We start from the raw sequence: 23,655 nt of genomic DNA on the forward strand, positions 1-23,655 counted from the left end.
CTTTTCATAAGTGTGCACGAAGACTGAGGTTAGTCCATGAGATACTGGTTGAAGGTTGCTTACAATTCCTGGTTCTCTGCATTAATTCTAAAGGTGGTCAACTCAGCTAAATTTAATTCTAAAAAAAAAAGAACATTATTTTCGCCCATAATTCAGCTAACTCCAAGATTGTCAAAAGGGGAATAGCTCCAAACTGTCTTCAAGCCACTATGCAAAAGTCCTGTGGAAAAGTCCAAGAGAGAGAGAGAGAGAGAGAGAGATGCTTATTAATGGTTTATTTGATTCCGGTGTGGTGTGGCAAGTGCTACACCAGCCAAATGGGCCAGTGATTAAATATAGCTTGAGGCAGCAGTTTAAATTCTTGCTGGGGCAGCAATTAGTGCTCACTTATCACTGGCGAAAGTGCCAGTGCACCCCATTGTTTCACAGCTCTTGGGTCGTATAACATAAAACTATTCCAATATGTTTTTATTCCAATCTCCTGACGTCAAATTTGCATAACCGCCGACGCAAGCATCAGGCAGTCACCTGCAGGGTTGTCTGAACAAACCAATGAAATGCTCCCCTCGTTCATAGGTCACTTTTGTTTGCTTGAAAAATGAATAACATTGCCTCCACTGAGCAGCTTGTCTTATTTAATTGGCTCACAAGAGGCGAGGAGCATGCTCAAGTGGAGAGGGATTCGATGGGGCTGAGCCACCGCACTGAATATCGATAACCGGATGGAGAGGGTGGTGCCGGCGTCTGCGATTGGTCCGCTTTCTCTTACTTAGCTTCCGGCGGCATGCAACGGAAGCTCAAGAATGACGCTAAAACGGATCCTCAGCAAAGAAGAGTTGGCAGAACGAGGTCGTAAACATGCCGAAAGTTCTCAAAAACATTACACAGCCACGCAAAAAGTTTTAATACACACAAATAAACCCATGCTCTCTGGCAGCGGCGAGTAGCCAGTGCTGGAGTGATCAGCGGCAGCCATCTTTTATGCCTTTCGGAATGGGGCAGCCTGCGGCTATTCAGAAGATAATCCACTTTTGTTCGGCATATTAATGCACCTTTAACGCGTACACGTCACTTTGACGCAGTAAGTTTTTGCAGTTTTGTGAGGTCGCGTGAGAGCCAGGTGAAGTGGGTGCAGCCCGAAAACTTTTGACCAATAGCCGAGGGCTAATGGCGAAAAGGCGTTAAATCAGAAATAACTATTTTTGTTTTGTTTGGTCAAATTATGCATAATCAGTGTGTACACGTCATATAATATGGGGAGCTATCGCGGTTTTCGTGACGTCGCGTGACAGACAGGTGAAGTGGGGGTGGTCCAAAAACGTTTTTGACCAATCGCGGTGGGCTGATTGCAGAATTGGAATAGAAAAGTTTGGAATAGTTTTACGTTATAGTGCCCCTTGTGTGTTTCATGGGCTTCAGAGTCGAGTAGATAAGTTCTTTGCATCAAGAACCAGGAGGCAGGTCTGTAAACCTACCGTCTATGGCCCTCACTACGAAAGACTACCTGACTGGAAAATAGCCTGCATTTAGACATTTTAAATAAAATTAAATTACATGAGTTTTAACACCCCCAAGCTGGCACAGTGGGCCACGAGGGAAACTGTAGTGGAACTATATTTTAACCACATGGGGCTCTTTAACATGCACCTAAATAGAAGTACGTACGGTACTCACGAATGAAACGTGTCAATTCAGGGCTAATATGCATACTTTCATTTCCGCTGTCTTGAGTTTATGTTACGTGGTGTAATTATGGCTCTTCCGCTTGGAGCACAGTTCTTACTACCTTTATCGGCCAGATGCGTAACAATGCGACATCGCAGTCGAGTGATTGGGCCTACTTGGTGTTCTAGTTTAAATTTTCCTGTCACATTTAATTCTGTGATATACTAGTACACAAGCATTCTTGCATTCAGTGCCTATCGGAATGTGGCTGCCACAGCCAGGAATCGAATCCATGACTTTGTGCACAGCAGCACAATACCATAGCCACTGTGGTAGTTGTATAGACATTATGACGGCTTACATGCCATAAGAGGTAAATCAAGGTTGCTTCTCTATGTCGAAGTTCCATGCATCCCATGAATTGTGTTTTCTGTAAAAGATCAGTTGAAGTCCAGAATCATGCCCTGAATACTTCTCGTTCAGGTCCTGTGTCTCTTCAGGCCTAGTTGAGAAGTCTTAATCCTGATAGTCTCACTGCAATCTCGTGACCATATTGGAGACTGTACGTGTGCCAAGTCAAGCCGAGCCATGGCACTTTAAACACCCAGGAAAGAAGACAGTTTGAGAGCAGACAATGCAAAATCCAAGACCAATGATCAGCATACTCATTCCAAAATCATAGGAATCATTGTCACGAAAGTCCAATAGGATCTCGCGACTTCCACGAGGCAATGAAGGCAATGGCATGACAAGTGAGTCTTTACTTGAAGAAACTCACTTTCACAGTAGAGTGCACCTCCTGATCATTTTCTTGAGATAGCCTGACACCTCGCACTGAACTTTTCACAGAGAAATAATTTTGTTAAAAAGAGCAGGAATGGAGGAACAACAGGAATGGAGTGGGGAGATGTCATGACATGTGCTGCAATCATGAACAAAAGACTACGAAGACGATGACACCTTCTTGATCGTGAAACGGCACGGGAAAAAAAGCATGAATGATAAAGAGCTTCAAGAGAGCCTCGAGGCGTGAGCATAGAACCAGGAAGCAGCACCATTGTGAAAGGATAAGCCAAGAGAGGAAGGCAGCAGCGGCGGAAGTGGCAGCCTGAGAGACAATGGGTACAGGCTCCTGCCCATGCCTGGTACTCCTAAGCCAGCAGCTCAACGTTTAAAGCCTTCGAGGCATCCAGCAGAACATTGAACAGAGGCTTTCAGCACTTGGCCTGTGTTCCTGGTGTTCCCTCGCAAGTGACCACTCCTGCCACATCACCTGGCCACTCGGTCTGTAGTTACAATACTTCAGCCACACCAGAAAATAGATGCCTGCATCACTCCAGCGATGGAACTTCCCCAATGAAATCATGAATGGCGCCACGTGAACATTCGAATTTTATTCACATAGCTTGAGGATTAAGTTAAGACTTTATATTTAAGTGTTTCTAGTTTATATCTTAATGATGTAATAAGCTCTTTAGCAATGACACGGACAGTCCAGGCGCAATTCTGCCGTCGTGCTCGCCGTGATGTTCCATATAAAGTCCAAAGGTGATAACATCGTCCTCGCATGCCATATGCTGTGTGTGTGAGTGAAAGCATGCGACGGTGAGCCGAATCACGCACAAGGGAGGAAATCGGGAAGGCAGCGTGGGAGGGAGGGAGGCTCGTACTCCGATAGCAACTGCATAGTTTGCCCAGTGATGCGCGCCGTTTTTTGAAAGTGATCTGCAGATGCGACGACTTCGGAGCCGGTTGACTCATGGTCAGCCTGCTGCCACTTGCGTTGCTGCTCCGTCCTTCACGCATGGCGCTCGGCAACTCGATCACGAGAAGAACCCGGTACCTCCACAGCGGGCGCACAACTCGTAGCAACTACCAGAGGAGGTCAATCCAGCATGCTTCGCGTGGCCATAGCATCCAATCTGATCTTGACGGCAGTTTTCTTCCGAAAAAAAAAAAATTTATACAAGTCGCATCGTCCTATAAGACAGCACCGGCGAAAAATTTAGAAATAAACTACGATTTATACACCGGAAAATACGGTACCTATAACGTGACGAGCGAGTCGAGTCCGAGTCGAGTCGCGAGATATAGAGATACAAGAAGAAAAAACACAAAGTGTACCCCAGTGCATTTCCAAGAGATTGTGGCCACAGCAACGCATACATTTGTACCTAAATTCAGCTTGACACAAGCACCGCTTTTCCATCACCCGTTAACTATCACTTTTGCGGTGCATGCCACATGCCATGTTTTTGTCATGTGGCAACATATGTGATGCACAATCAATTGCCTCCAAGTTGATGAACATTTGATACTGTAGAAAATGCAGAAGCTTGTGTGGCTTCAACATGAATTACATTTAATTTTCAAAATTATTGAAGGTCAAATAAACAAGCTTCTTCTGTAATGGCTTACTAATTCATCTTTATTCTTGTCAAATTTCTATCCTATTTTAACATGTTAATACAAAAAGTTGTGGTAAATAAATGAAACTGCATGTGATTATTCAACATTTGAGGCTATGTATTCATATTCCATTCAGCAATTTGAGAAATCCAATACTATTCACTTGCTTCTAATGTGGACAAGAATGTGCTTTAGTTAGTAAATGATAAGCTTTCACCATAATTATCACAAGCACCAGTTCTACAAACACATCTATCTACAATTGGCCCAACATCCTGATTAGGCATGGTTTCCTTATGTATATAGAAGTGGCAGCCACCTGGGGAGCACAAAGTTCCATGTGGAGCAAGTCTCGCAAGTAGGGTCCCAGATGTGGCACAAAAGGGCTGCCACGAGCCAGAGCACTCCGCAGCCGACTCCGCTGGGAACCAAAGTTATCCTCTTCCGAAAAAAGGGAAGCAAGCCGTTGCAGCAGCTGGCGCTCACGACGGCCCACCTACATAATTGCCAGCAGGTGTCACATGTACTACAGTAGCCCGCCAAAACAACGGTTAAAAAATAATGATAAGCAAACACACTGCAATTAGTATAACTACCTAATAAAAATGCAGCTAAACTAAAACAAAAAGGCTAATTATGAAGATACAAGAAAAACCAATTCTATATCTTCATATTTACAGAAGAGCATGAACAACCACAATGGTGTAGGAAACCGCACAGCATTGCAGGTTTTCAAGACCTGTGCATTATCTTCCATGCTGTTCTAATACCCACACCAACTTGCCCCGTTTCTCACTCTTCTGAAGCACAACCTACTTAAACAGGAATCTTGGCAACAACAATACTTTTTTTTTGTCATTTGTATCACTGCCATTAGTCCTAGCCATCAAAATTGTGAAAGTTCAAGATACTATTAGAACAGTTTAGCGCAATGCAAAGCATGATCCGCTACAACAATGCAGTGCCCTAGAGGGTCAGGCATGTATGTAGTTGTCTTGGCAAACACCTGCCACCTTGAGGCAGTGCACAGACATAGAAGGTAAGGTAATGCAGGTAAGATCTTGCCTTGACTATAGTAGGATGCAACTTAACGAAACAGCAGTTGGCCACCAAGGCACACAAACCATGCAGGGTTGTGTTAGTCCACCAGACAATCATAGAAGCAAACAAAATCGTAGTCTTGCGACGTTTTCAAAATGGAGTCGTGCTTGACACCTCCAGACTGTCTGCTGTTCTTGAAGAGTCCTTTCATCAGAAGAAGTGATGAGGTGTGCAACAGACATTGACAAAGTGTACGGAGTCTGAGCATTTCTCTGCAAAAGTCTGCGGTACAGTTCATTTCATTGCTGAGCCTGTTTACTCATGAAACTTCACTGCTAACTGAAGTGAACCTTGACAATAAGTAGTTACCGCGAAGCAAGCATTTTATTTCAGTTCAATGAAGAATTAGGCTTTCACCCTTACACTTTAATAGACGATGCAAAACGTATAAAATTATGCACTTGTAATTTTGCTTTTGTGGTTACCGCCCTATTTAGGTAACAGGGAAACTTTGAAGTACGAACTATTTGCAGCCTCGTGGAGGAACCATGGCAAGTAGTTATGATGGCATGGGCGGGGCTTCGCTGCAGACTTAAGTATTCGACTACAGTCGAACCCACTTGTAAGGATACCGGTTTTAACAATATATCAGTTATAACAATGAGAAGCTGCTGCACCGTCAACTTTTGTATGTTTTTCATGGTGAAATAGCCCATTTACTACAATGCCCCAATGCCGCATTATCGGTTATAACGATGAAGTCTGGCTGCTTCGGTGTCCGAGCCGAAAGGTAGTGAAATGCGAAATCCTTGAAAAGAAAAAAAAATAAAACGAGAAATTCGAGCCACTGCGCGATGGCCCGCTGCTTGAACGGCCGCCGCACGCTCATTTGCCAGCCTTCACCGTGCGCCTCTCTCCCATCACCCTTCCACCCCTCCGAACACGAATGGGATGCGCCCATATCTCTATGCCTCGCCACCCTCCAAAACACGAATGGACCGCGCCAACTGCGCTGCTCGCTTCTTGCTCGCTGGCTCCTCATTCAGCGCAGTTCTGCAGACAGCCCAGTGTTCGTCTTTTGCATCGAAATCGTTCCTAGCCACGTGGTTTCTCAGCCTCTTTTGACTCGCCGCTGATAATCGGTAATGCACAATGTTGCCAGTGAAAAGAAAGCGCACGACTATAGATTTGGAAAGTAAGTACTAAGTGCTTCTAACCGATGAGGCAATCGTCACGATCGTGCTTGAATCAGATAGTGACGACGACAACGGCAGCGATGACGTGGTAGGGCAGGCTGCTTCAAAGTTGTGCTCACAGGAGGCCCAGCAGATGATTCAGTCCCTCCAGGGCTTCGTTTTCGCAAGGAACCTTCCGTTGCACTACGTGGAGCACCTGAATACCTTGGAGAAGGATGTCGGCAAAGCTGACAGACATAGGGTTTTCTCGTGCAATGCAGTGCGACGTTACGTGGCGAGACGCTTGTGGCGATCTCGTCTCAGAGTTTCTTCCGGATTTCTCAAGCTGACAGGCTGCCACGGCAACCTCGTCGCATTCTTTAAAAGGCTCCTTTTGGGCCCACCAAAGCGCTGCCTCGGCGGTGCTTGAATATCGCTTTGCAGTTATATCGCTTTGCAGTTATACCTCTTTGCAGTTATAGCAGTGCCATTCTTTAACGCCGACAGCCACGGCTTCTTACACGTGATCCCAGGAGCAGTTAAACGAGTGAACACAATCAACAGCCGAATGGAGGAAGGTGGTGGGGATGTAGCGGAGAGGGGCACTGGCCTACCCGCCATTATAGTTTGCTAAGGTCAGCTCTGCGATCCCCCTATTTTGATTTTTTCATGCAACCCAGTTTTAACAATTACCGGTTATAACAATGTAATTTTCGTGGCATTTGAATATTGTTATAAGTGGGTTCGACTGTACAGGCACTGACACATGGTGTCATTTCCTGCTGCAGCTTGTTGCAAATTTCATTTTTTTTTTCTCTAGAATATATGAAACATGATATGATCCATGCAAATAAAGTGCTACTAAAGCTTTAAATTAAGGACACACAAGAGGGCCATAATAATGATAGTAACACAAATATATATACATATATAAAGAGCTGGGGTACAATCCCACTGCCGGTTAACCCCCATAAAGGGCTCTGAAAAATATTTCCTAGAAGCCTGCACAACATACAGGATTGAGTGTGATGCCTTTAAGGAGTTTGTTCCCAAACAACATTTTGAAAAAGACCTAATAAGGACAGAGATATATGGAGTTAACTTCCGTCAACCCATTGACTCCTTTCAGCTGGGGCTGTGCTGACAGCAATGCCTCGCCTATTGCTGCTTTCTTTCTTTTTTTCTTTCCATAGTGTGCGTATAGTAGTAACCTTTCAAGGCTGGCATCGGACAAAGGTGGGACCCGCGTTAACAACTGCCTATTCCCCATTTTCTGGATCAGGAATGGTTAGGGTTGCCAAATCTGGACAGAGAGGATTGGGCTGGAGACGACCAACCCTCTCAGTGCCAGGAGTTGCCAGTCTGTATATGTCACAAAGATAATCAATTTTGTTGTCTTACCGTGTAGTGATGTACAACAAGAAAGATGCACTATAGTACACAGCTACCAATACAGATAGAGGCACTGTGAAATGTTAGGGGCAACAACAGAACTAGAACCACAACAAAAACAAAACAGCCTTTATGTACCTTTAGGCCAATGAGCCATCCCTAGTAAATAAAACTTGATCATCATCATGTTTATGACAAAGCAACAGAAGAGAATAATGTGCACCGAGCTGTCAAGCATTATAAAAAGGAAATTATGTCTATTTATTGTTAATCAGCAGGAAAAAAAAGAAAGTTGGGACATTTGGCCATCCCTACTGGGTCAAGTCAGTACCCGGGACGTTTACTCAAAAGTCAGAACTGTCCTGCAAAATTCCGAATGGTTGGCAACCATTAGGAAGGGTATACACGTGCGTGCATAGCTTGTGCTCATGGGAAATTATTGGTCACAAATGAATGTCCAATAGCTGACATCTATGGGCTGCGGCCACCTAATGTCAGCTGGCAGGCATCTTGAAAAATGACGAGGAGAAAACCTGCCTAATAATCCTTTGTGCCCACTGTAATGTCATCACTGATGCTGCAAAGAGTGAAAAAAAAAATGGGGCCCTTGAAAGCCACAGAAGAGAGCAAGTGATCTTTTATGCGAAATTGTAGGTTCCCTGCTGCATGCAATGGAGTAATATTTGCTTGCATGCTCACAGTAGCATTATTTTACAGATTCGGATTGTTTTCTTAACGAGTTCAAAAAGCATTTTCAATGCCCCTTTAAAAAATATTGGCAAAAAAGTTACCTAGTCACCTTTAATGCCACTTTCACAATTCACAATGCACCCTTCATCACAATAATAATATTTATGCCCCCACATGAACAAGCTGTGACATGCCCACTCTTCACTTTTCCTGTCTCGCGCATTTCTCACGTGATGCAAATTTGAATGATCTTGTTTGTGCAGCTACAAAGAAGCAAAACAATTGCGTCAATTATTTTATAAAAAGGACTGTATCAGGTCAATGTCAATGAAATTTAGTGTCTGTTTGTTACTCTCAGGTCACCTGAACCACAGAAAGGATTTGGTCTTTTTTATGAGCTATGCTTTTCAAAAAGCGTACCATTTGTTTGTTTGCTTGCATGAACGTGACTATTTCTTCACACAAGAATGATTCTTATCACCGTATCTATTCGACTCTAGGCCGATAGTTTTTGCTGAATAATCATATACAAAACTCTGGGGTCGGCTTAGATTCGAGGATTTTTAAAAAATGCGCCTGTTTGTAACTGAAAATGGTAAATATGGTCCATAGCTAGCGCCATCTAGAAAAGTCAGTATCGCAGCCACTACTAACCGGGCCAGTAGCCAACTGAAGTACATGAGCGATGTCATCGCTTTCACCTGTGTCGTATCGGAGCTGTTTCTATGGTACCGGCATGCAGCATGGCATTATCGTAATGGCACACTACAGTGTCGCTTTCAAATGAAATGTTGTGCTAGCCGCAGAGGCATATTAAGCCAGGCAGGACTTCAGCGTCAATGAGAAAAACGTCCGTCGTTGGAAGGGGCAACGGGAGATGCTTTTGCGTGTCGCAACGAGGAGATGACAGTGATAAGGAAGATAAGCGCGCATTAACAGAGAGGAGCTGTTCACCGAGATCGCGCTGCGTTTCGATGCGTGCGATGCCACACTAGAGTGTTTTAGTTGAGCGTCTTTACGGTACGCTCCGCTCCGAGCTGCCCCGCTAAGCCACAGCGGAGCGGCGGGCAATTTTCACGTTTTCGTTATACGTTTAAGCGGACCTTTCGTAGTTGCAGCGCCCCCTGGCCGAATTCAGGGTAATGAAAGAAAATAAAAACACCTATTGATCACTCTTATACAGTAAAACATATATATGGATATATATAACTTATTTCTCCTTGAAGTATCTAGACGTGCGCTTGTAATGCGTTACCGGTCCATTTTATCCAATGGAAAATAAAGTGCCGTCTTGGGGAACGCCACGTGTTAGCCAGTGCGCTTGCTTTCTGCATCCAATCCAATCAGTTCTGACGCCAACACTAGCCAAAGTGCTGCGCGGCACGCTCCGCTCAGGCAGCTTCTAAGCGGACCGTGTTCCTCGCTCCGCTATCCCGCTTAAGGCTAAGCGGACGACGCATGCGCATTCGCGCTTCCGCTCCGCTTAACTGCTTAGCGGAGCGTAAACACACTCAATTAAAACACTCTACTCTCTACGCATGCATGGGCGCACAAACGCTAGTTTGCGCACGTCCGCAAGCGTGCGTGTGGTCTGGGCTATAGTGACGAGGCTAACGGTGGTGACAATGTAGAGTGAGCTCGGCATGTTCATATTAAATAAATGCTGTTATCATTTTGTGAACGCTGTCCTCACTTTTTTTGTTCGGCCTACATTCGAGGTAAGCTCATTATTTTTTCTGGCTTCAGTCATTCAGGGGTCGGCTTAGAATGGGGGCCGGCCTAGATTCGAGTAAATATGGCTATTCATACTTATGTTGATACTACTAATTTAGAAATGTTAGTGATACTTTTAAGATTTACTTGTAAAACTGAGTAACACTGCTGTAAAAAATTGTACCATGTACATGTTACTGCATCTCACACAAATATAATTTTCTACATTTCTTTTACCATAGCGAATAACAAAGCCCTTGAGCCACAGTTAAATATTTTCTGTTATTGATACTGAAGGCTCAAAAGAAACCATCTTTGCTTACTTCACTAGCAATGGATGATGAGCCATGAAAGAGGATGGACATGGCATGACTTCACTCTGGCGTCAAGACTAGCCTTGAATTGACTTTGCCATAACCTGTCAAATTGAGGCTTTATAAGGATGAGTTGATCCTATTTATGTTGTATATTTGAAATGACCTACCGTATTTACTCGCATAATAGGCGCACCCCCAGTTTGGTCGCGGAAAATTTGATTTTTTTATTTCCGCGCATAATAGGCGCACCCCGAACTTGGCACTGTGGTCAGTACCGCATTTACACTATTGCAAGCCGACGCCCTCCTGCCCCCTCCATCTCGGGTGAAAAAAAGAAACGCAAGCACATTTCACAACCCAAGCTTATCAACGCATTTGCTGGACTACTAGTCTCATTAGTGTTGCTGCCGTCGCAGCTGCTGAGGGCCCACAGCACATAGAACATCGCGAAAACTAGCTCTTCCATTAACTAGCGACACCCCCCTCCCCGAACCGCCGCGTAGCCAGCGAGCACGAGGACTTGACGCGTCCGTAAAAAGAAAAAAAGACGCATCAACGAGCGAAAAATAATTCTTCCATCAACTATCGATAACACCCCCCTCCTCTCCAAACCGCCGCGCGGATATAAGCTTTTCGCTACCTTCGCTTAGGCAGCTCGGAAAGCTGGGCGACTCTCGGAGGCCGGGCGACTCGACACAAGCGACAGTGCCATCCCCATCAATGCTCTACACATGCCGACACAGGCAAAGAAAAGACAAATCGCCGCATCTCGCCATTTTGCAAACGGCGTGCAGTTCGTGTGGTCGCGTGTTCCGCTATGGGAAAGTACGGCAGCTACACGGCTGCATTCAAACTGAAAGCTGTGCAGTATGCACTCGAGCATGGGAACCGTGCTGCAAGCAGGCATTTCAGTGTCGGAGAGACAAGCATTCGCTACTGGCGAGGTCAGCAAGAAAAACTTCAGGCCACAAAGAAGTCGCGACGGGCCTTCCGCGGTGCAAAGTCGGGGAAGTATCCGCAAGTGGAAGATAACTAGTTCAACACATATGGGGCCTTCGACAGGACGGTTGTGCAGTGTCTCTCGACATAGTGCAGACGGAGGCACGCAGAATTGCCCGAGCGCAGGGCATCGAAGCGAAAGACTTCAAAGCAAGCTCCGGATGGACAACGCGCTTCATGCGACGCCACGGACTTACCTTGAGGAGGCGCACAACGTTGTGCCAGCGCTTGCCCTCAGCATACGAGGACAAGGTACTCGATTTCCACCGTTTCGTCATACGGCTCCGGCAGGAAAAAAACTTCATTTTGTCACAAATAGGTAATGCAGATCAGACTCCTCTCTGTTTCGACATGCCAAGAAATACAACAGTAGAGGAAAAAGGTGCACGGAGTGTGCTTATCCGAACATCTGGCGCTGAAAAACAAAGGTGTACTGTCATGTTGGCAGTGACTGCGGATGGACGCAAACTGCCGCCTTATGTTATTTTTAAGAGAAAGACGCTCCCAAAGGGAAATTTCCCTCGAGACATACACGTGAGGGTCCAAGAGAAAGGTTGGATGTCCGCGGAATTGATGGTGGACTGGGTCAAGACCGTCTGGGGCCGGCGGCCGGGCGGCCTGTTGTATCCGGCCATGCTCGTTTTAGACAGTTTTCGCGGGCACCTTGTAGAACGTGTCCGAGAGAAGTTGTCAGAGGTGCGTACGGATATTGCCGTGATTCCGGGAGGCCTCACTTCCGTGCTGCAACCTTTGGACATTTCCCTAAATAAACCTATTAAGGACAACGTTTGAAGGCTTTACACCAATTGGATGGCTGGAGGACAGCGTCAACTAACCCCCGGTGGCAAAATTAAGAGGCCGCCTATGGAAATGCTACGCAAATGGATCGTGGAAGCTTGGCGGGAGATCTCGGATGACGTCGTCAGGAAAAGTTTCAAGAAGACTGGGATCTCCAATGCACTGGATGCAAGCGAAGACGACATGCTGTGGAGCTCAGACAAGGAAGACGAGTCTCCACCCGGCGGTGATGAGGATGTTCTCTCGGACTCGGACTCTGAATAGTCTTAATAAATTTTACGTGTGTGTTCAGTCAACGTCTCTCGCCTGTTCATTAAAAGGTAAGTAGGTAGCTTTTATTTTCCCTTTTATGCTGGATTTATTGGTGAACTATGTGAGAGTAGCCATATTCCTGACATATGTTAAAATTTAAAGCGCGGGAATGCGAGTTGAAAAAATTTCGTAAATTTTACCCCGCGTAATAGGCGCACCCCGAACTTCGCGCCGGATTTTCTGAAAAAATAGTGCGCCTGTTATGCGAGTAAATACGGTAGATTTTTTACCACAAGCTCTGCAGAGCCAATAACAAGATTCAGCTTCGATCAAGTGATATGTCTGTGCTAGCTGAAAGCTGTACAATTTATGCAATGAACTTGAATGTTGTGGTGATGTGGGTTGCCAGTGTCAGCTGTGACCCTCAAGGACTATCTTGAGACACACAGGATTACCGACGTTTAATGCCTCTTGCTAGGAATATATCCACTGGTTTGCCAATCAGCAGCTCAGAGCCAATGATTCTTAAAGTAGTTCAAACCGCCACTGCATATCATATACAGTAGTTTGTCTAGCAGCCAAATCAAAGTGCCCAACACAGTGAAAATGCCAGTGTTAGGAAGCAAGGCAATACAATTCCAAACACTGCACTCAGCTTGCACAAAATTGACAAACACCCCTCGGCAGAGGACCACATTACCTGTGCCCAGGTCTTGGTGAGCCGAAAAAGTGGAGCACTCTGCAGGGCTGAAACGATGGCGCAAGCACCATGCAGGTTGCCCAACTGCTGCAGCTGCTGAGCCAGCCGCACAAAATAGCCCAGCAGCTCCGCCCGTCGTCCAACCGACCGCTCGCACAACACTGACTGCACCACCCACAAGCTCACCTGCAAACCAAACACAAGAGGCATCTTCCTTTCACAAGTTCAGTCATAAAACCCTTCAACGTAGCGACAATTTCATTGTATGGCTCTGGAAGCATATGCGCTAAAGTCTGGTACACCACATCCCCAAGTCATGTAAAACTAAGCAGCATCTTTATTTTTATTGCTCTCTCTCACACCAATGAGTGTGCTCTATTTTCCTGCTAAAGGTGCGTTGGGAGAGAATATCTTTAAAGACATACTTCTGCACATTTCTACACAAATGTTTTGAATGATCATAAAGGGGTGAAATACAGGGAACAGCCGAAAGGGTTGCTATTGACCCCTTTATAAGCAGGGCCAATGTGCAAAGAAATTAATCGGCGGAACATGAAGTGCACTAACAGTAGCAGTTTTGTGTGAAAACCACATTCATGGATCGCTGATGCCATCCTTCAGCATTTGCAAAGGAAGATATATTTCGGCTGCAGAGCTTGCAGCCACCAGTATAAAAACCTTTTCCTAACTGATGAGGGCCAGCACCAATTCCTCCAAAGGCAGAACAACGTTTTGCCAAATAAGCACATCAGCCATTGTTTGCACTTATGCTTAGGTGATACATGTGATGAACATACTATGTCAAAAATAGATATTTGTTGAAATCTATTTGTTGAAAAAGAAAGAAAAGGCCAGATTCTCTTCATTGCTAAACCAACTCCTAAATAAATAGGTGGCTTTTAGCTAAAATCTTGAAGCAGCGTTCAAGGTAAGGCAAGTTATGGCATCTAATATAAACTAAATATGGCACATGAATATAAGCCTTTAGTAACTTACTACGTTACTGTTGACAAAAGAAAGTGTCTGCAGTAATAAAAAATGGTCATGTGAACAAAGAAAAAGGTATTTTCTTCTTTAGCACAGCACAGAGTAAACAAAGACAAGATAAAAATTACAGTTACAGGAACAGCTGTCAAGGAGGAAGACAGCACATTTCATAGAGCACTTTAGACAACATCTCGGGAACAAAGCGCCAACAGATGAAGTTGAAGAAATGTATACCAACCTTCAGCAACAGCCAACAAGAATTACTGCAATAGAGCTACGAATGGCAAAGCTGCTTGAGTAACTCACACAGATGACAACAAAGCTGCAAAATGGTGCTTGGTATTACCGTATCTGCACGATTCTACCACACCATCGATTGTAATGCGCAGTTATATTACCGCCCAAATATAAAGAAAAAAATAACTTGGTGCCGATTCTACTCTGCACATCCAAGTAACGAAACCCGAGTCAACATGTACCATGTTGAAACAATTTTATAGAACATACAAAGGCACGCTTACATGCACACAGCTGAATCTCAACAACTAGTCACTATCTGAGTCTGACACCACCTTCTCGCTGTCTACCGACCACAGGAAGTCATCTTCAGTTCCATCTAGTGCATTAGAAATGCCACACTTCTTGAAGGCTCATGCAATCACCGTCCGAGGGAGGGCATTCCACGCATCCACCTTGCAATATCTCCGAGCATCGCTTTCTTCAGACGACCCGCTCGATGGCAGTGTGGCTGGCTACCTTCCATAGAGCTTTTTTTTTTTTTTGTAAGAATCGGTTTCATTCCTGATATTGAGTAGAATTAGTTAGTAGAATTAGTTACAACTGTAAAGCACATGCAAATTTGAAGGCACTTTTTATTAAAAGAAGGTGCATGTTAGAATCAAGCAAATACAGTATCTCTACTCACAGGTGTTGCTTTAGTAATGGTATTGTTACAAATTAAAAAAATATATATGCAATAGTAGTAATAATAGACAGTGCAAAGCATACAAGCACAAAACGAAGTAGGCTGTCCAATTAGACTTCGCTGCGTGCTTGCCTGCTTTGCACTGTTTGTTTTTGTTTTTTCGTTCGAAAAGCACCAACTTGCCGAGCTTTCCATCCTACTGTTGTCTTGCGATGTACCAAACAGTGACATATACGTGATAAAAAAACGTTCCTAAATAAAACTGTGCAGTCAAACTATGCATGTAAAAATACACCAGAAAAGTGTTACTCTTGCTGTACCACTGACCACTAAGCTGCATCTACAGTATGGAAATGTCAAAAAGAAAACCCATAACCTTAAAAAGTGCAGCGAAGTGCTCTAGATGGAGTGCCTCTATTTCGAGCAACACACAAGCCTTAACCAGTTTATTAAAGTGTTCTTTGCCTAGCCCCTGGCCTTTTGAGTGGCTGCTGGACTGGTCACTATCTCACTGGATGCTCTGGCTTATATAGCACGGAATTTCAACCAACAAAGTAGTGCCAGTGTACGCATCTCTGTTCTGGATATTAAAACAATAAATCGCAACATAAACTGTGCATATATAATGTGGACTGATAGGCACCTGTAAAGAACACCAACTTGTTAATGGAATATAGCAAATGATATTCAAGAGCTTTTTTTTCTTCTTAAATTTCTTATACTTGGGGGGCTACCCCATTCTTGGGCCATTGAATATGTGCCACTATTACAAAAGGTGTATATAACACTTATGTATTTAGATATGTGTCATACCTCCTCTGTGCTATACACCTCTTATCACCATTCTTCCCTTGACAAGCACCACAGATCGCCTTTGTCCTTGTGACATTGCTGCGACACTGTCTCACACTATGCATCAACCTGATTTGGTGTTTGCATTTCGGCACAGCTTGTGAATGGTGTAGCGCATAAATGAGTCCAGAGTCAAGTAAGAGATTAAAAAAGGCTTTGCATCAAAAAGAACAAGAGGTAGGCATGTAAGCATCCCATCTCTGGCTCTCAATACAAAAGATTACCTACCTGAAAAGAGTCTGCACTTAGACATTATAATTTCAAATTATATAGTGGGTTTTAATGTTCTGAAGCTGCACAGTGGGCCATGAGATTGCATGAGATTTAAGTTGTGACCTGAACGATGCATAAGCACAAACAGTGCATGAGATTGCATGTTGCATAAAATGAAAATTAAGACACTTGTATGCATTGCATTCACTTGTATAGCATTTAATTAATAACTTCGCAAAACCATTTCTTCACATAGATTTCAACATGTGCACTGGATCCCCATAATTTTTTATTACAAATATATGTGCAATTATCTTTTCTGCAGCAAGTCCTTTCACGAACAGCTGATGGTAAAAAAATTGTTTGCCCCCTACTATTCAGTGGTAATGTGCAATACTTGCATGGTTGAATCGGCCAGTCAGAGCAACAACATTAGGAGCTAGCTGAACCTTTTCTCGCCTGTTCCAGCCACAGCCAGCCAGCTCCTGTATGGAAAAAAAAAGGAAGGATTAGTCAAATGCCCTTTTAACATATCTTAGAACTTGCTTTAAAAATATAGTTATTGCTGCCAATGTTAATTTAATGTAGTCATATTTGCAAACAGTTGTGTACCTGCCAGCAGAAGTTCCCGAGTGTTTCAAGTTATGCCACTACTGCAGCCACAAGGTGCACAATCAGCACGCAATGAAGTTCAATGAACTGTAACTCATAACACTAAATTAAGACAGACTCGTTGATTACATTTAGTATTATACCTTCATTTGTTCACTAAAGAAAAGGTGGCTTATTATCAAAATGGAGGAACTCCCATTTTGCAATTTCATGCAACTATGCATCTCTGCAATATCTCACATTTTGCAACATTTTCCTGCACTTTATTTGGCCTTCATTATGCAAGAAAACACTTCAGAAGTTTCCAGGTTGAGCTTTCGTTCAATTACAAGAGTGCAGTGTGCATGTGTTCCATTCTCAGTAACTAAGCTGCATTCAGGAAGTGTAACCTGCCATCTAGCTTAAGCAAACAGTTTCTCTTGTGCCCCTTCAAAATAACAGCGACTCAAAAGCCTGACTTTCACAGTAAAAGCAATTGCCTGCAGCTTAAAGGGACACTAAACAGACACACTAAATCAGTTTAGACAAAGTATTCTTTCAAAATTGTTTGTTACTTCCATAGAGTGAGGTTGATTACTATAATAGAAAATGAAAGCAGAAGTTTCATTTTTCAAATTTTGTGCTGCAACCCCAGCTTCAGTACATCCCCAGTGTGACGTCACTGATTTCAAAATAAATTTTAGTGTTTGGGCCATTGTGGCTCAGCAAAGGTTCTTGAAACTTGCTAAATGTATTCTCTGGCTCTTTTATAATACGGATCTATGCCAATAAAAATTAACTACGCCCAAGCAGATGCCATCAAAACCCATGATGTCATGGCGAGCTGGTGCAGGTACTTCTCCCCAAGGCAGTGTTACCCACCAGTGTTGAATTTCTGTGTCTTTTCTGGCTCACCAAGCCTCTTCTTCTCATGGTAGAAGTGGGTTTTTTTGGTACTGAAGAAAGGTAAATTATAAAAGCAGCTCAAGTTACTTTTTTTCTCTTTAGTGTCCCTTTAACTCTGTTGGAAGTGAAATCATTAAAGTTTTGCTAAAGCCTATCATACTTTGTCACTGAAAGAGACACCATAAATCTTTGTGAAAATGTACCAAAGATAACATACAAAAGCCTAATGGTTAATGAGAGTAATGAATGAACATACATCTGGGACTACTTTCTTGCATGATATCCTGCAGCCACAAAAATAACGAATGACAAATGGCAAGTGAACATATCTCCAAATGAAAAAAAAATGTATTAGTAAGTCTATTATAAATGCAGTGCAACAATGTGCATGGCTTCTTGCGGCTCGAGGTGGCGTCCAGGCCAGGAATCCACCAAGCCCACTGAAGAGTACGTCCGGTAGTAGGAATGAAGGAAAAAGGATTTATTTTACATTATTTACACTGGCTCCAGACACGGAAGCCCACTCTATGCAAGAGCATATTAAATGTCTGAGTTCACATCAGGACACGTCAGCCCCTTCACTGCACCAAAGGTCTCCGCTTTTAATACCATCGCCTTCCATAGGAGACTAGACAAGGGAATCTGATGACTGTATCTCGGCCAATCACAATCGTTGAATCAGTCGCAAAATCCCTCCCAGGACGTCGCATCGTTCTGCCGGCTCTGCCTCCTATATTGCACCTTCGCCACAGCATATGGCACAAGAGCGTAGCAATCTGAGAAACCGAGGTCAACACTGTTCTGACGGCAGCCTTCGGTGTTGGCCCCTTTCATCACTTAGTTCAGCTTGTCAGAGTGAGATTCAGGTAGGGTGATCTTCACGGTAATCACTGCTTCTACGGAGGGCAGCAGATGTTGTTGCCTCAAAGTGAGCCCCTTAGTTTGTGCATCACAGTCTATGTCGTCGCCTGGGCGTGCGCTGATGACAGGACAGCCTCGTGGGAAACGTCAATGCTCATCGCCATATTGAGATGTAACAGGCTTTAGTGTAATTACAAGGGATCCTCAGTTCATGCCTCATTATTACTTTCACTCAATAACAGTGCTTAGGAACCATTACAAACGTTAGTATCTAAAATGACTACATGACACAAAAAAGCAGCAAAAAAAGATTTCCCAACAGCAACCAAGACGCTAAAAAAACTTTTTTTTGCATGTTGCATGTGTGTCAAGGGCTTGTCATTTTTAAAAAACATTTAATTGCTGAGAAATTTGTTTCCAGAAAAAGAGAAAAAGAAAGGAAAAATAAAAAAAGAAAGAAAGCAATTGTGAGGATATGTTTGTTTTACTTAGAACCAAAATATAACCAAGGCGATTCCTCCGGTTAACCAGTGTTAGTCTAATGCAACTCTCAAGTTATTGCAACACCACCATCACTTTTTTTCTACATTTAAAAAGTACTCCAACTTACCTGTGGGTGAACTTTCAAGAACACTTGCACATCTAGGAGCGTTAACTGGTTCTGAAATGTTGACACAATAATGAACCTATTTTGAATGGAAATCTATATAGCATGCGAAGATAAACAATATTATAGCAGTGGAAAAAAAATGTTTATCAAACATGGATTGTAACACAAGCTAACCTGAGATCCTAATTTTCACAACACAAATAAGAACTGTAAATAAAAAAATGAGTCTGTTCACTAATCTGCATGCAAGCTAAATATAGATGGGTCTATATCATTCTGCAGTGAGATTTTGATGTAAACCACTACACAACTTTGTTTCTCAACAAGTGTCAGTAAACACGCCTGTGCACAAGCTTGCTTCCGATCCACTTTTCTTTTTTTTTTCTTCACGACCATGGTGATAGGTTTGACATGCAAGCATGTAATCAGAATGAACTTGTTGGTTCCCTGACTTTGTTTTGTTTGCAGTGAAATGCAATAAGAAACTGCCTACCAAAGGAATCAAGTTTCCCTTCTGAGAGACGCATTGTAGTTTGTATTCTTTAAAAGAAAATAAATAGTTCACCAACAGCCTCTACTTCAGCGATGCCATCAAAAGTGTGCATAAGTGGTTTTCATAGCTGGAATCAGCAGAGATGTTTAACTAATTCCATGTGTTGCGCCTTTTGCTAATAATAACTACACACTGCAATGGCTTAGCGGCTATGGCAGTGCACTGCAAAGCACGAGGTCGTGGGTTAAATTGCCAGCCGAGGTGGCCGCATTTCATGGGGGCAAAATGCAAAAGTGATTGTGTACTTAGATTAGATGCATGTTAAAGAACACCAGATGGTCAAAATTAATCCTGAGTCGCCCACTACGGCATGCCTCATAATCCTATCATAATTTTGGCACGTAAGACCCCAGCATTTATTTTTTAATTTTGTAATAACTATACACTATTTCATAATCATAGGGCACTGGTGAGGAAGCTGCGAGGTGTGCTTTGGCACTTGACAGTGTGCTCAAGACTGAACTAATGACCGACAAGGAGAGACACCCATGGATTCACACAATTGCAAATTTCACTGGCTCATGCTAGCAGAACCTTGCAATCCATTGCCGAATTGTGAAATGGAGTGCAGGTGTGCGAGGCAAGCTTGGGCATGTGCATATTTACTGGCAAGTATGCAGTAATACATTTGTGCTATTACTACCACTAGTTCCAGCAAATGCCAGCACATGTGCCATGAACGCAACATGGACTAACATTCTGTTACAACATGCTACGTCTGGCAATACTTTCCCATACAAAACTTCGTATGCAGTCCAACAATGTGATCTCCTTTCGTAAAGCTAAAAAAAAAAGTTAGGCCACACACACAGCGAGAGTAAAAAGTACCCCACAAGCAGAGTAAGTAACGGTTTGCATTGTTAGCTGAACTAATGAAAGTAATTATAAAAAAATATTCACAGAAATCAATGCAACTGAGTTAGAATAATTATGAGTGTCAGCATACCCTATCGTTACAATCATATAATTTATATTTTGTATCTGAGATGATTTTATGCACCTTCAATATCAAATGTACAAGAAGTTCATCACTGTAACCAGACATCATAAGTGTCATATAAGCCATCATATAATTAACTTCCTTGATATTAACAATTTCTTTAACCAATCCCAGAACGAATTCTGGAAGGGACTAACTTGCGAAACACAATTAGCTATTTTTCTTCATGACCTACACTCAAATCTCAATATTAAGATACGAACTGATGCAATTTTCCTTGACTGTACAAAAACATTCGACAAAGTACTTCATCAACAACTTCTCATAAAACTTTCACAGATAAATCTACATCCTGCAGTTTTAACATGAATCGAACAATTCCTTACAGATTGCATGCAGTTGGTGTACATTAATAACAATACTTCTGAGCCCCTACCCGCAACGTCAGGCGTACCTCAGGGTTCTGTATTAGGCCCCCTCCTACTTTTAATATACATTAATTATTTACCATTATGTGTGTCATGCAAAATCTACATGTACACTGATGATTGTGTTATTTATTGCTCAGTTACAATAATGACCAAATCGCTCTTCAGGAAGACAAACAACATTCAAAATTTGTGTAAACATTGGTTAATGGTCCTAAACCCTACTAAATGTAAATCAATCTCATTCTCTCGCTGTTGTAACCCCTTGGTATTTCAATATGAAACTGCCAACCAGCAAATTGAGGCTGTCACTAATTATAAGTACTAGGGTGTTACCGTTTCAAATGATCTCGACTGGCAACTAACGTTATCTCATCAGCTAACAAATCACTTGGGTTCTTACATCACTTAAAAAATGCTTCACAGCATGTGAAACTATTAGCTTATAAGACACTTATACGACCCAAACTAGAATATGCATCAGCCATTTGGAGCCCTCACCAGAATTTCCTCATCAGCGCCCTTGAGGCTTTTCAGAATCGTGCCATCCGGTTCATTCACTCTTTTTCATCAGCATAACTTCGTTAAAAGCAGAATCTGGCATACAAACCCTTTCCCATTGCCATTTAATTGCCAGCTTATCACTATTTCATAAATTTTACCACAGTGTATCCCATCGCATAGGACATTCCTTAAACGTAGCTCGTCCACACATGCGTACTATCACCTTTGCATCTTCCTTTTTCCCTCGAACAGCCAAAGACTGGGACGACCTTGCGCACAGCATCGTTCCTATGCCCAGCTCATTTGCCTTCATAGAAGCATTTGCCTCGCATTACGCCTAATAATAATGTTCATTTGATATTCTTTGTATTTCATATTATTTGTAAACCACCCCTTATGTAATACCCCCAAGTGAGGGCTTTAAGGAAATAAAGTGAATGTGAAAGTGCCATCACTTTAGGCACACTGCACAGTAATACCTTTGGGAAACATTCACTCATACAGAAGGGCAAAAAGGAAGTGCAACTGTCTTGGCAACTCACAGCAAGCTCATCAGTATCCAGCTTGAGCACATCCAAGGTGCTGCTCTCACAGCTGGGCGTGGGCTGCTCCGAACGCAAGCTCCACACTGAACCATCACAAGGCCAGCGTTCTGCCTGCAGAGATAGGCAACTAGAAGTTAGATGCACAATTATTTTGCACAGCATGCCGTCAACATTTTTGCACTACATTGCTGAAAACATGTCAGCCACTCGGCGCAAAGGCACTTATATCTGATGCAAAACATGCATTAAAACGATTTTCGATAGCATACCTTGCCACTTAATGACCTAATTTACTAAGCAATTAAGCCTTCAGTACAAAGCTCGAACAAATTGTACTGTGTTCGTAGGCGACTAGATAAGAGCTGCGTCATCACGAAATAAATCACCTCGAAGTAGTACATATCTGATGACATGCCTTTCAAACAAGGCTGCTAATTTTTCTTTTCACCTGCTTTTACAGGAGCCTAAACGCTAGAAATTAGGGGGCTTCCTCTTTTCTTATTTTCTCTACTATGCACTTAAGCTAGTGAAATGTTAAATCCACGGTCTGTACTTCTTAAGAAAAGTTTACTTGCCTCGGCATTGTGCGAGCTGTCAGTCTGGACTCCGCGCACATCCGCGGGAACCATAGCGCTGTATTTCATTCAGATAAAAATTTCACACTTCGTGATCATGTGGTAAATAAGTGTCATCGTTCAAACCAATGGCACTATAGTCCTGATGTAACTTCTTTAGATCTGCTGATTAGATATGGGGGGAAACACAGCACGGACGTGACACCGGTCGTGCATGGTTACTTTTACCATTTGACGGATCGTATCCAACACAGGCTGCGCATAGTAAGATTGAGTGGCTGTTTCTCATGCCACATGTATTGTGCCAAACACAATGCGCAAGTCTTGGCCTTGAAATACTGATGACCAACGCGAATCCGTATTGCTACACGCATTTAGTCGACCTATTGAACTGCCAGACTCGGACCCACTCAACTCCTTGTACCACCAACATCACAAACCACACGACTCCGACTGGACTGCGGCTGACGGACGCTGAGTGGATTGCATATTGGCTTGTACCGGCGTCACAAGCAGTCACAAGACGAGACGTTCATTTGAGGGATCGCTAGCCGTTTGTGCGCAGGCGCGAGTTAGAGCAGACGCGAGAGAGAAAATTTGGGGGCTTTTGCTCCTGGAATATGACTCTGCCTAGGCACTACGGAGAAGATTTCTTAGCGCGCGTTGTAGGTGTTTGTCCCTAGGCGTGCTGGCATTGTGGACGAGACGTTCATATGAGGGATCGCCAGCTGCTTGTGCGCAGGCGCGAGTAAGAGCGGACGCGAGAGATAAATTGGGGGTTTTTGCTCTTTGAATATATGACTCTGTCTAGGCACTACGGAGGAGGTTTTTATGTAGGCGTTTGTCCCTAGGCATGCCGGCGTTGCGGAGTGGGGGCGTTTGTTTACGCTCGGACGCTGGCGTGGTAAAATAGGTGACGGATCATAGCTTTCTCGCGCGCATATATTGAAAATCTAGAAGGCAGAGCGCCTTAGCAACCGCGGTTGAACGCAAGTGGGTGAAAGGCCACCCGTG

At 43.4% G+C, this 23,655-nt stretch overlaps 1 protein-coding gene across 3 annotated transcripts in view; it reads right to left on the reverse strand.

Annotated features, from left to right (window-relative positions):
* Positions 1-23,124, reverse strand: part of LOC126545741 (ras-specific guanine nucleotide-releasing factor RalGPS1-like) — a 77,019-nt gene extending 53,895 nt beyond the window's left edge. For 2 of the 3 annotated variants that reach the window (XM_055061952.2, XM_050193700.3), the window contains exons 1-6: positions 22,638-23,124; positions 22,064-22,173; positions 19,097-19,147; positions 16,530-16,613; positions 13,152-13,337; positions 4,394-4,570 (exon numbers count right to left, since the gene is read on the reverse strand). In XM_055061952.2, the coding sequence (XP_054917927.1) occupies positions 4,394-4,570; positions 13,152-13,337; positions 16,530-16,613; positions 19,097-19,147; positions 22,064-22,173; positions 22,638-22,710 (681 nt within the window). In that variant the 5' untranslated portion in view covers positions 22,711-23,124. The remainder of the gene's footprint in view (positions 1-4,393; positions 4,571-13,151; positions 13,338-16,529; positions 16,614-19,096; positions 19,148-22,063; positions 22,174-22,637) is intronic. The other variant, XM_050193702.3, reaches the window with a different exon arrangement.
* Between the last annotated feature and the right edge of the window lie 531 nt (positions 23,125-23,655).

The sequence above is a fragment of the Dermacentor andersoni genome, chromosome 1 (assembly GCF_023375885.2).
Source record: "Dermacentor andersoni chromosome 1, qqDerAnde1_hic_scaffold, whole genome shotgun sequence".
Lineage (NCBI taxonomy): Eukaryota > Metazoa > Arthropoda > Arachnida > Ixodida > Ixodidae > Dermacentor > Dermacentor andersoni.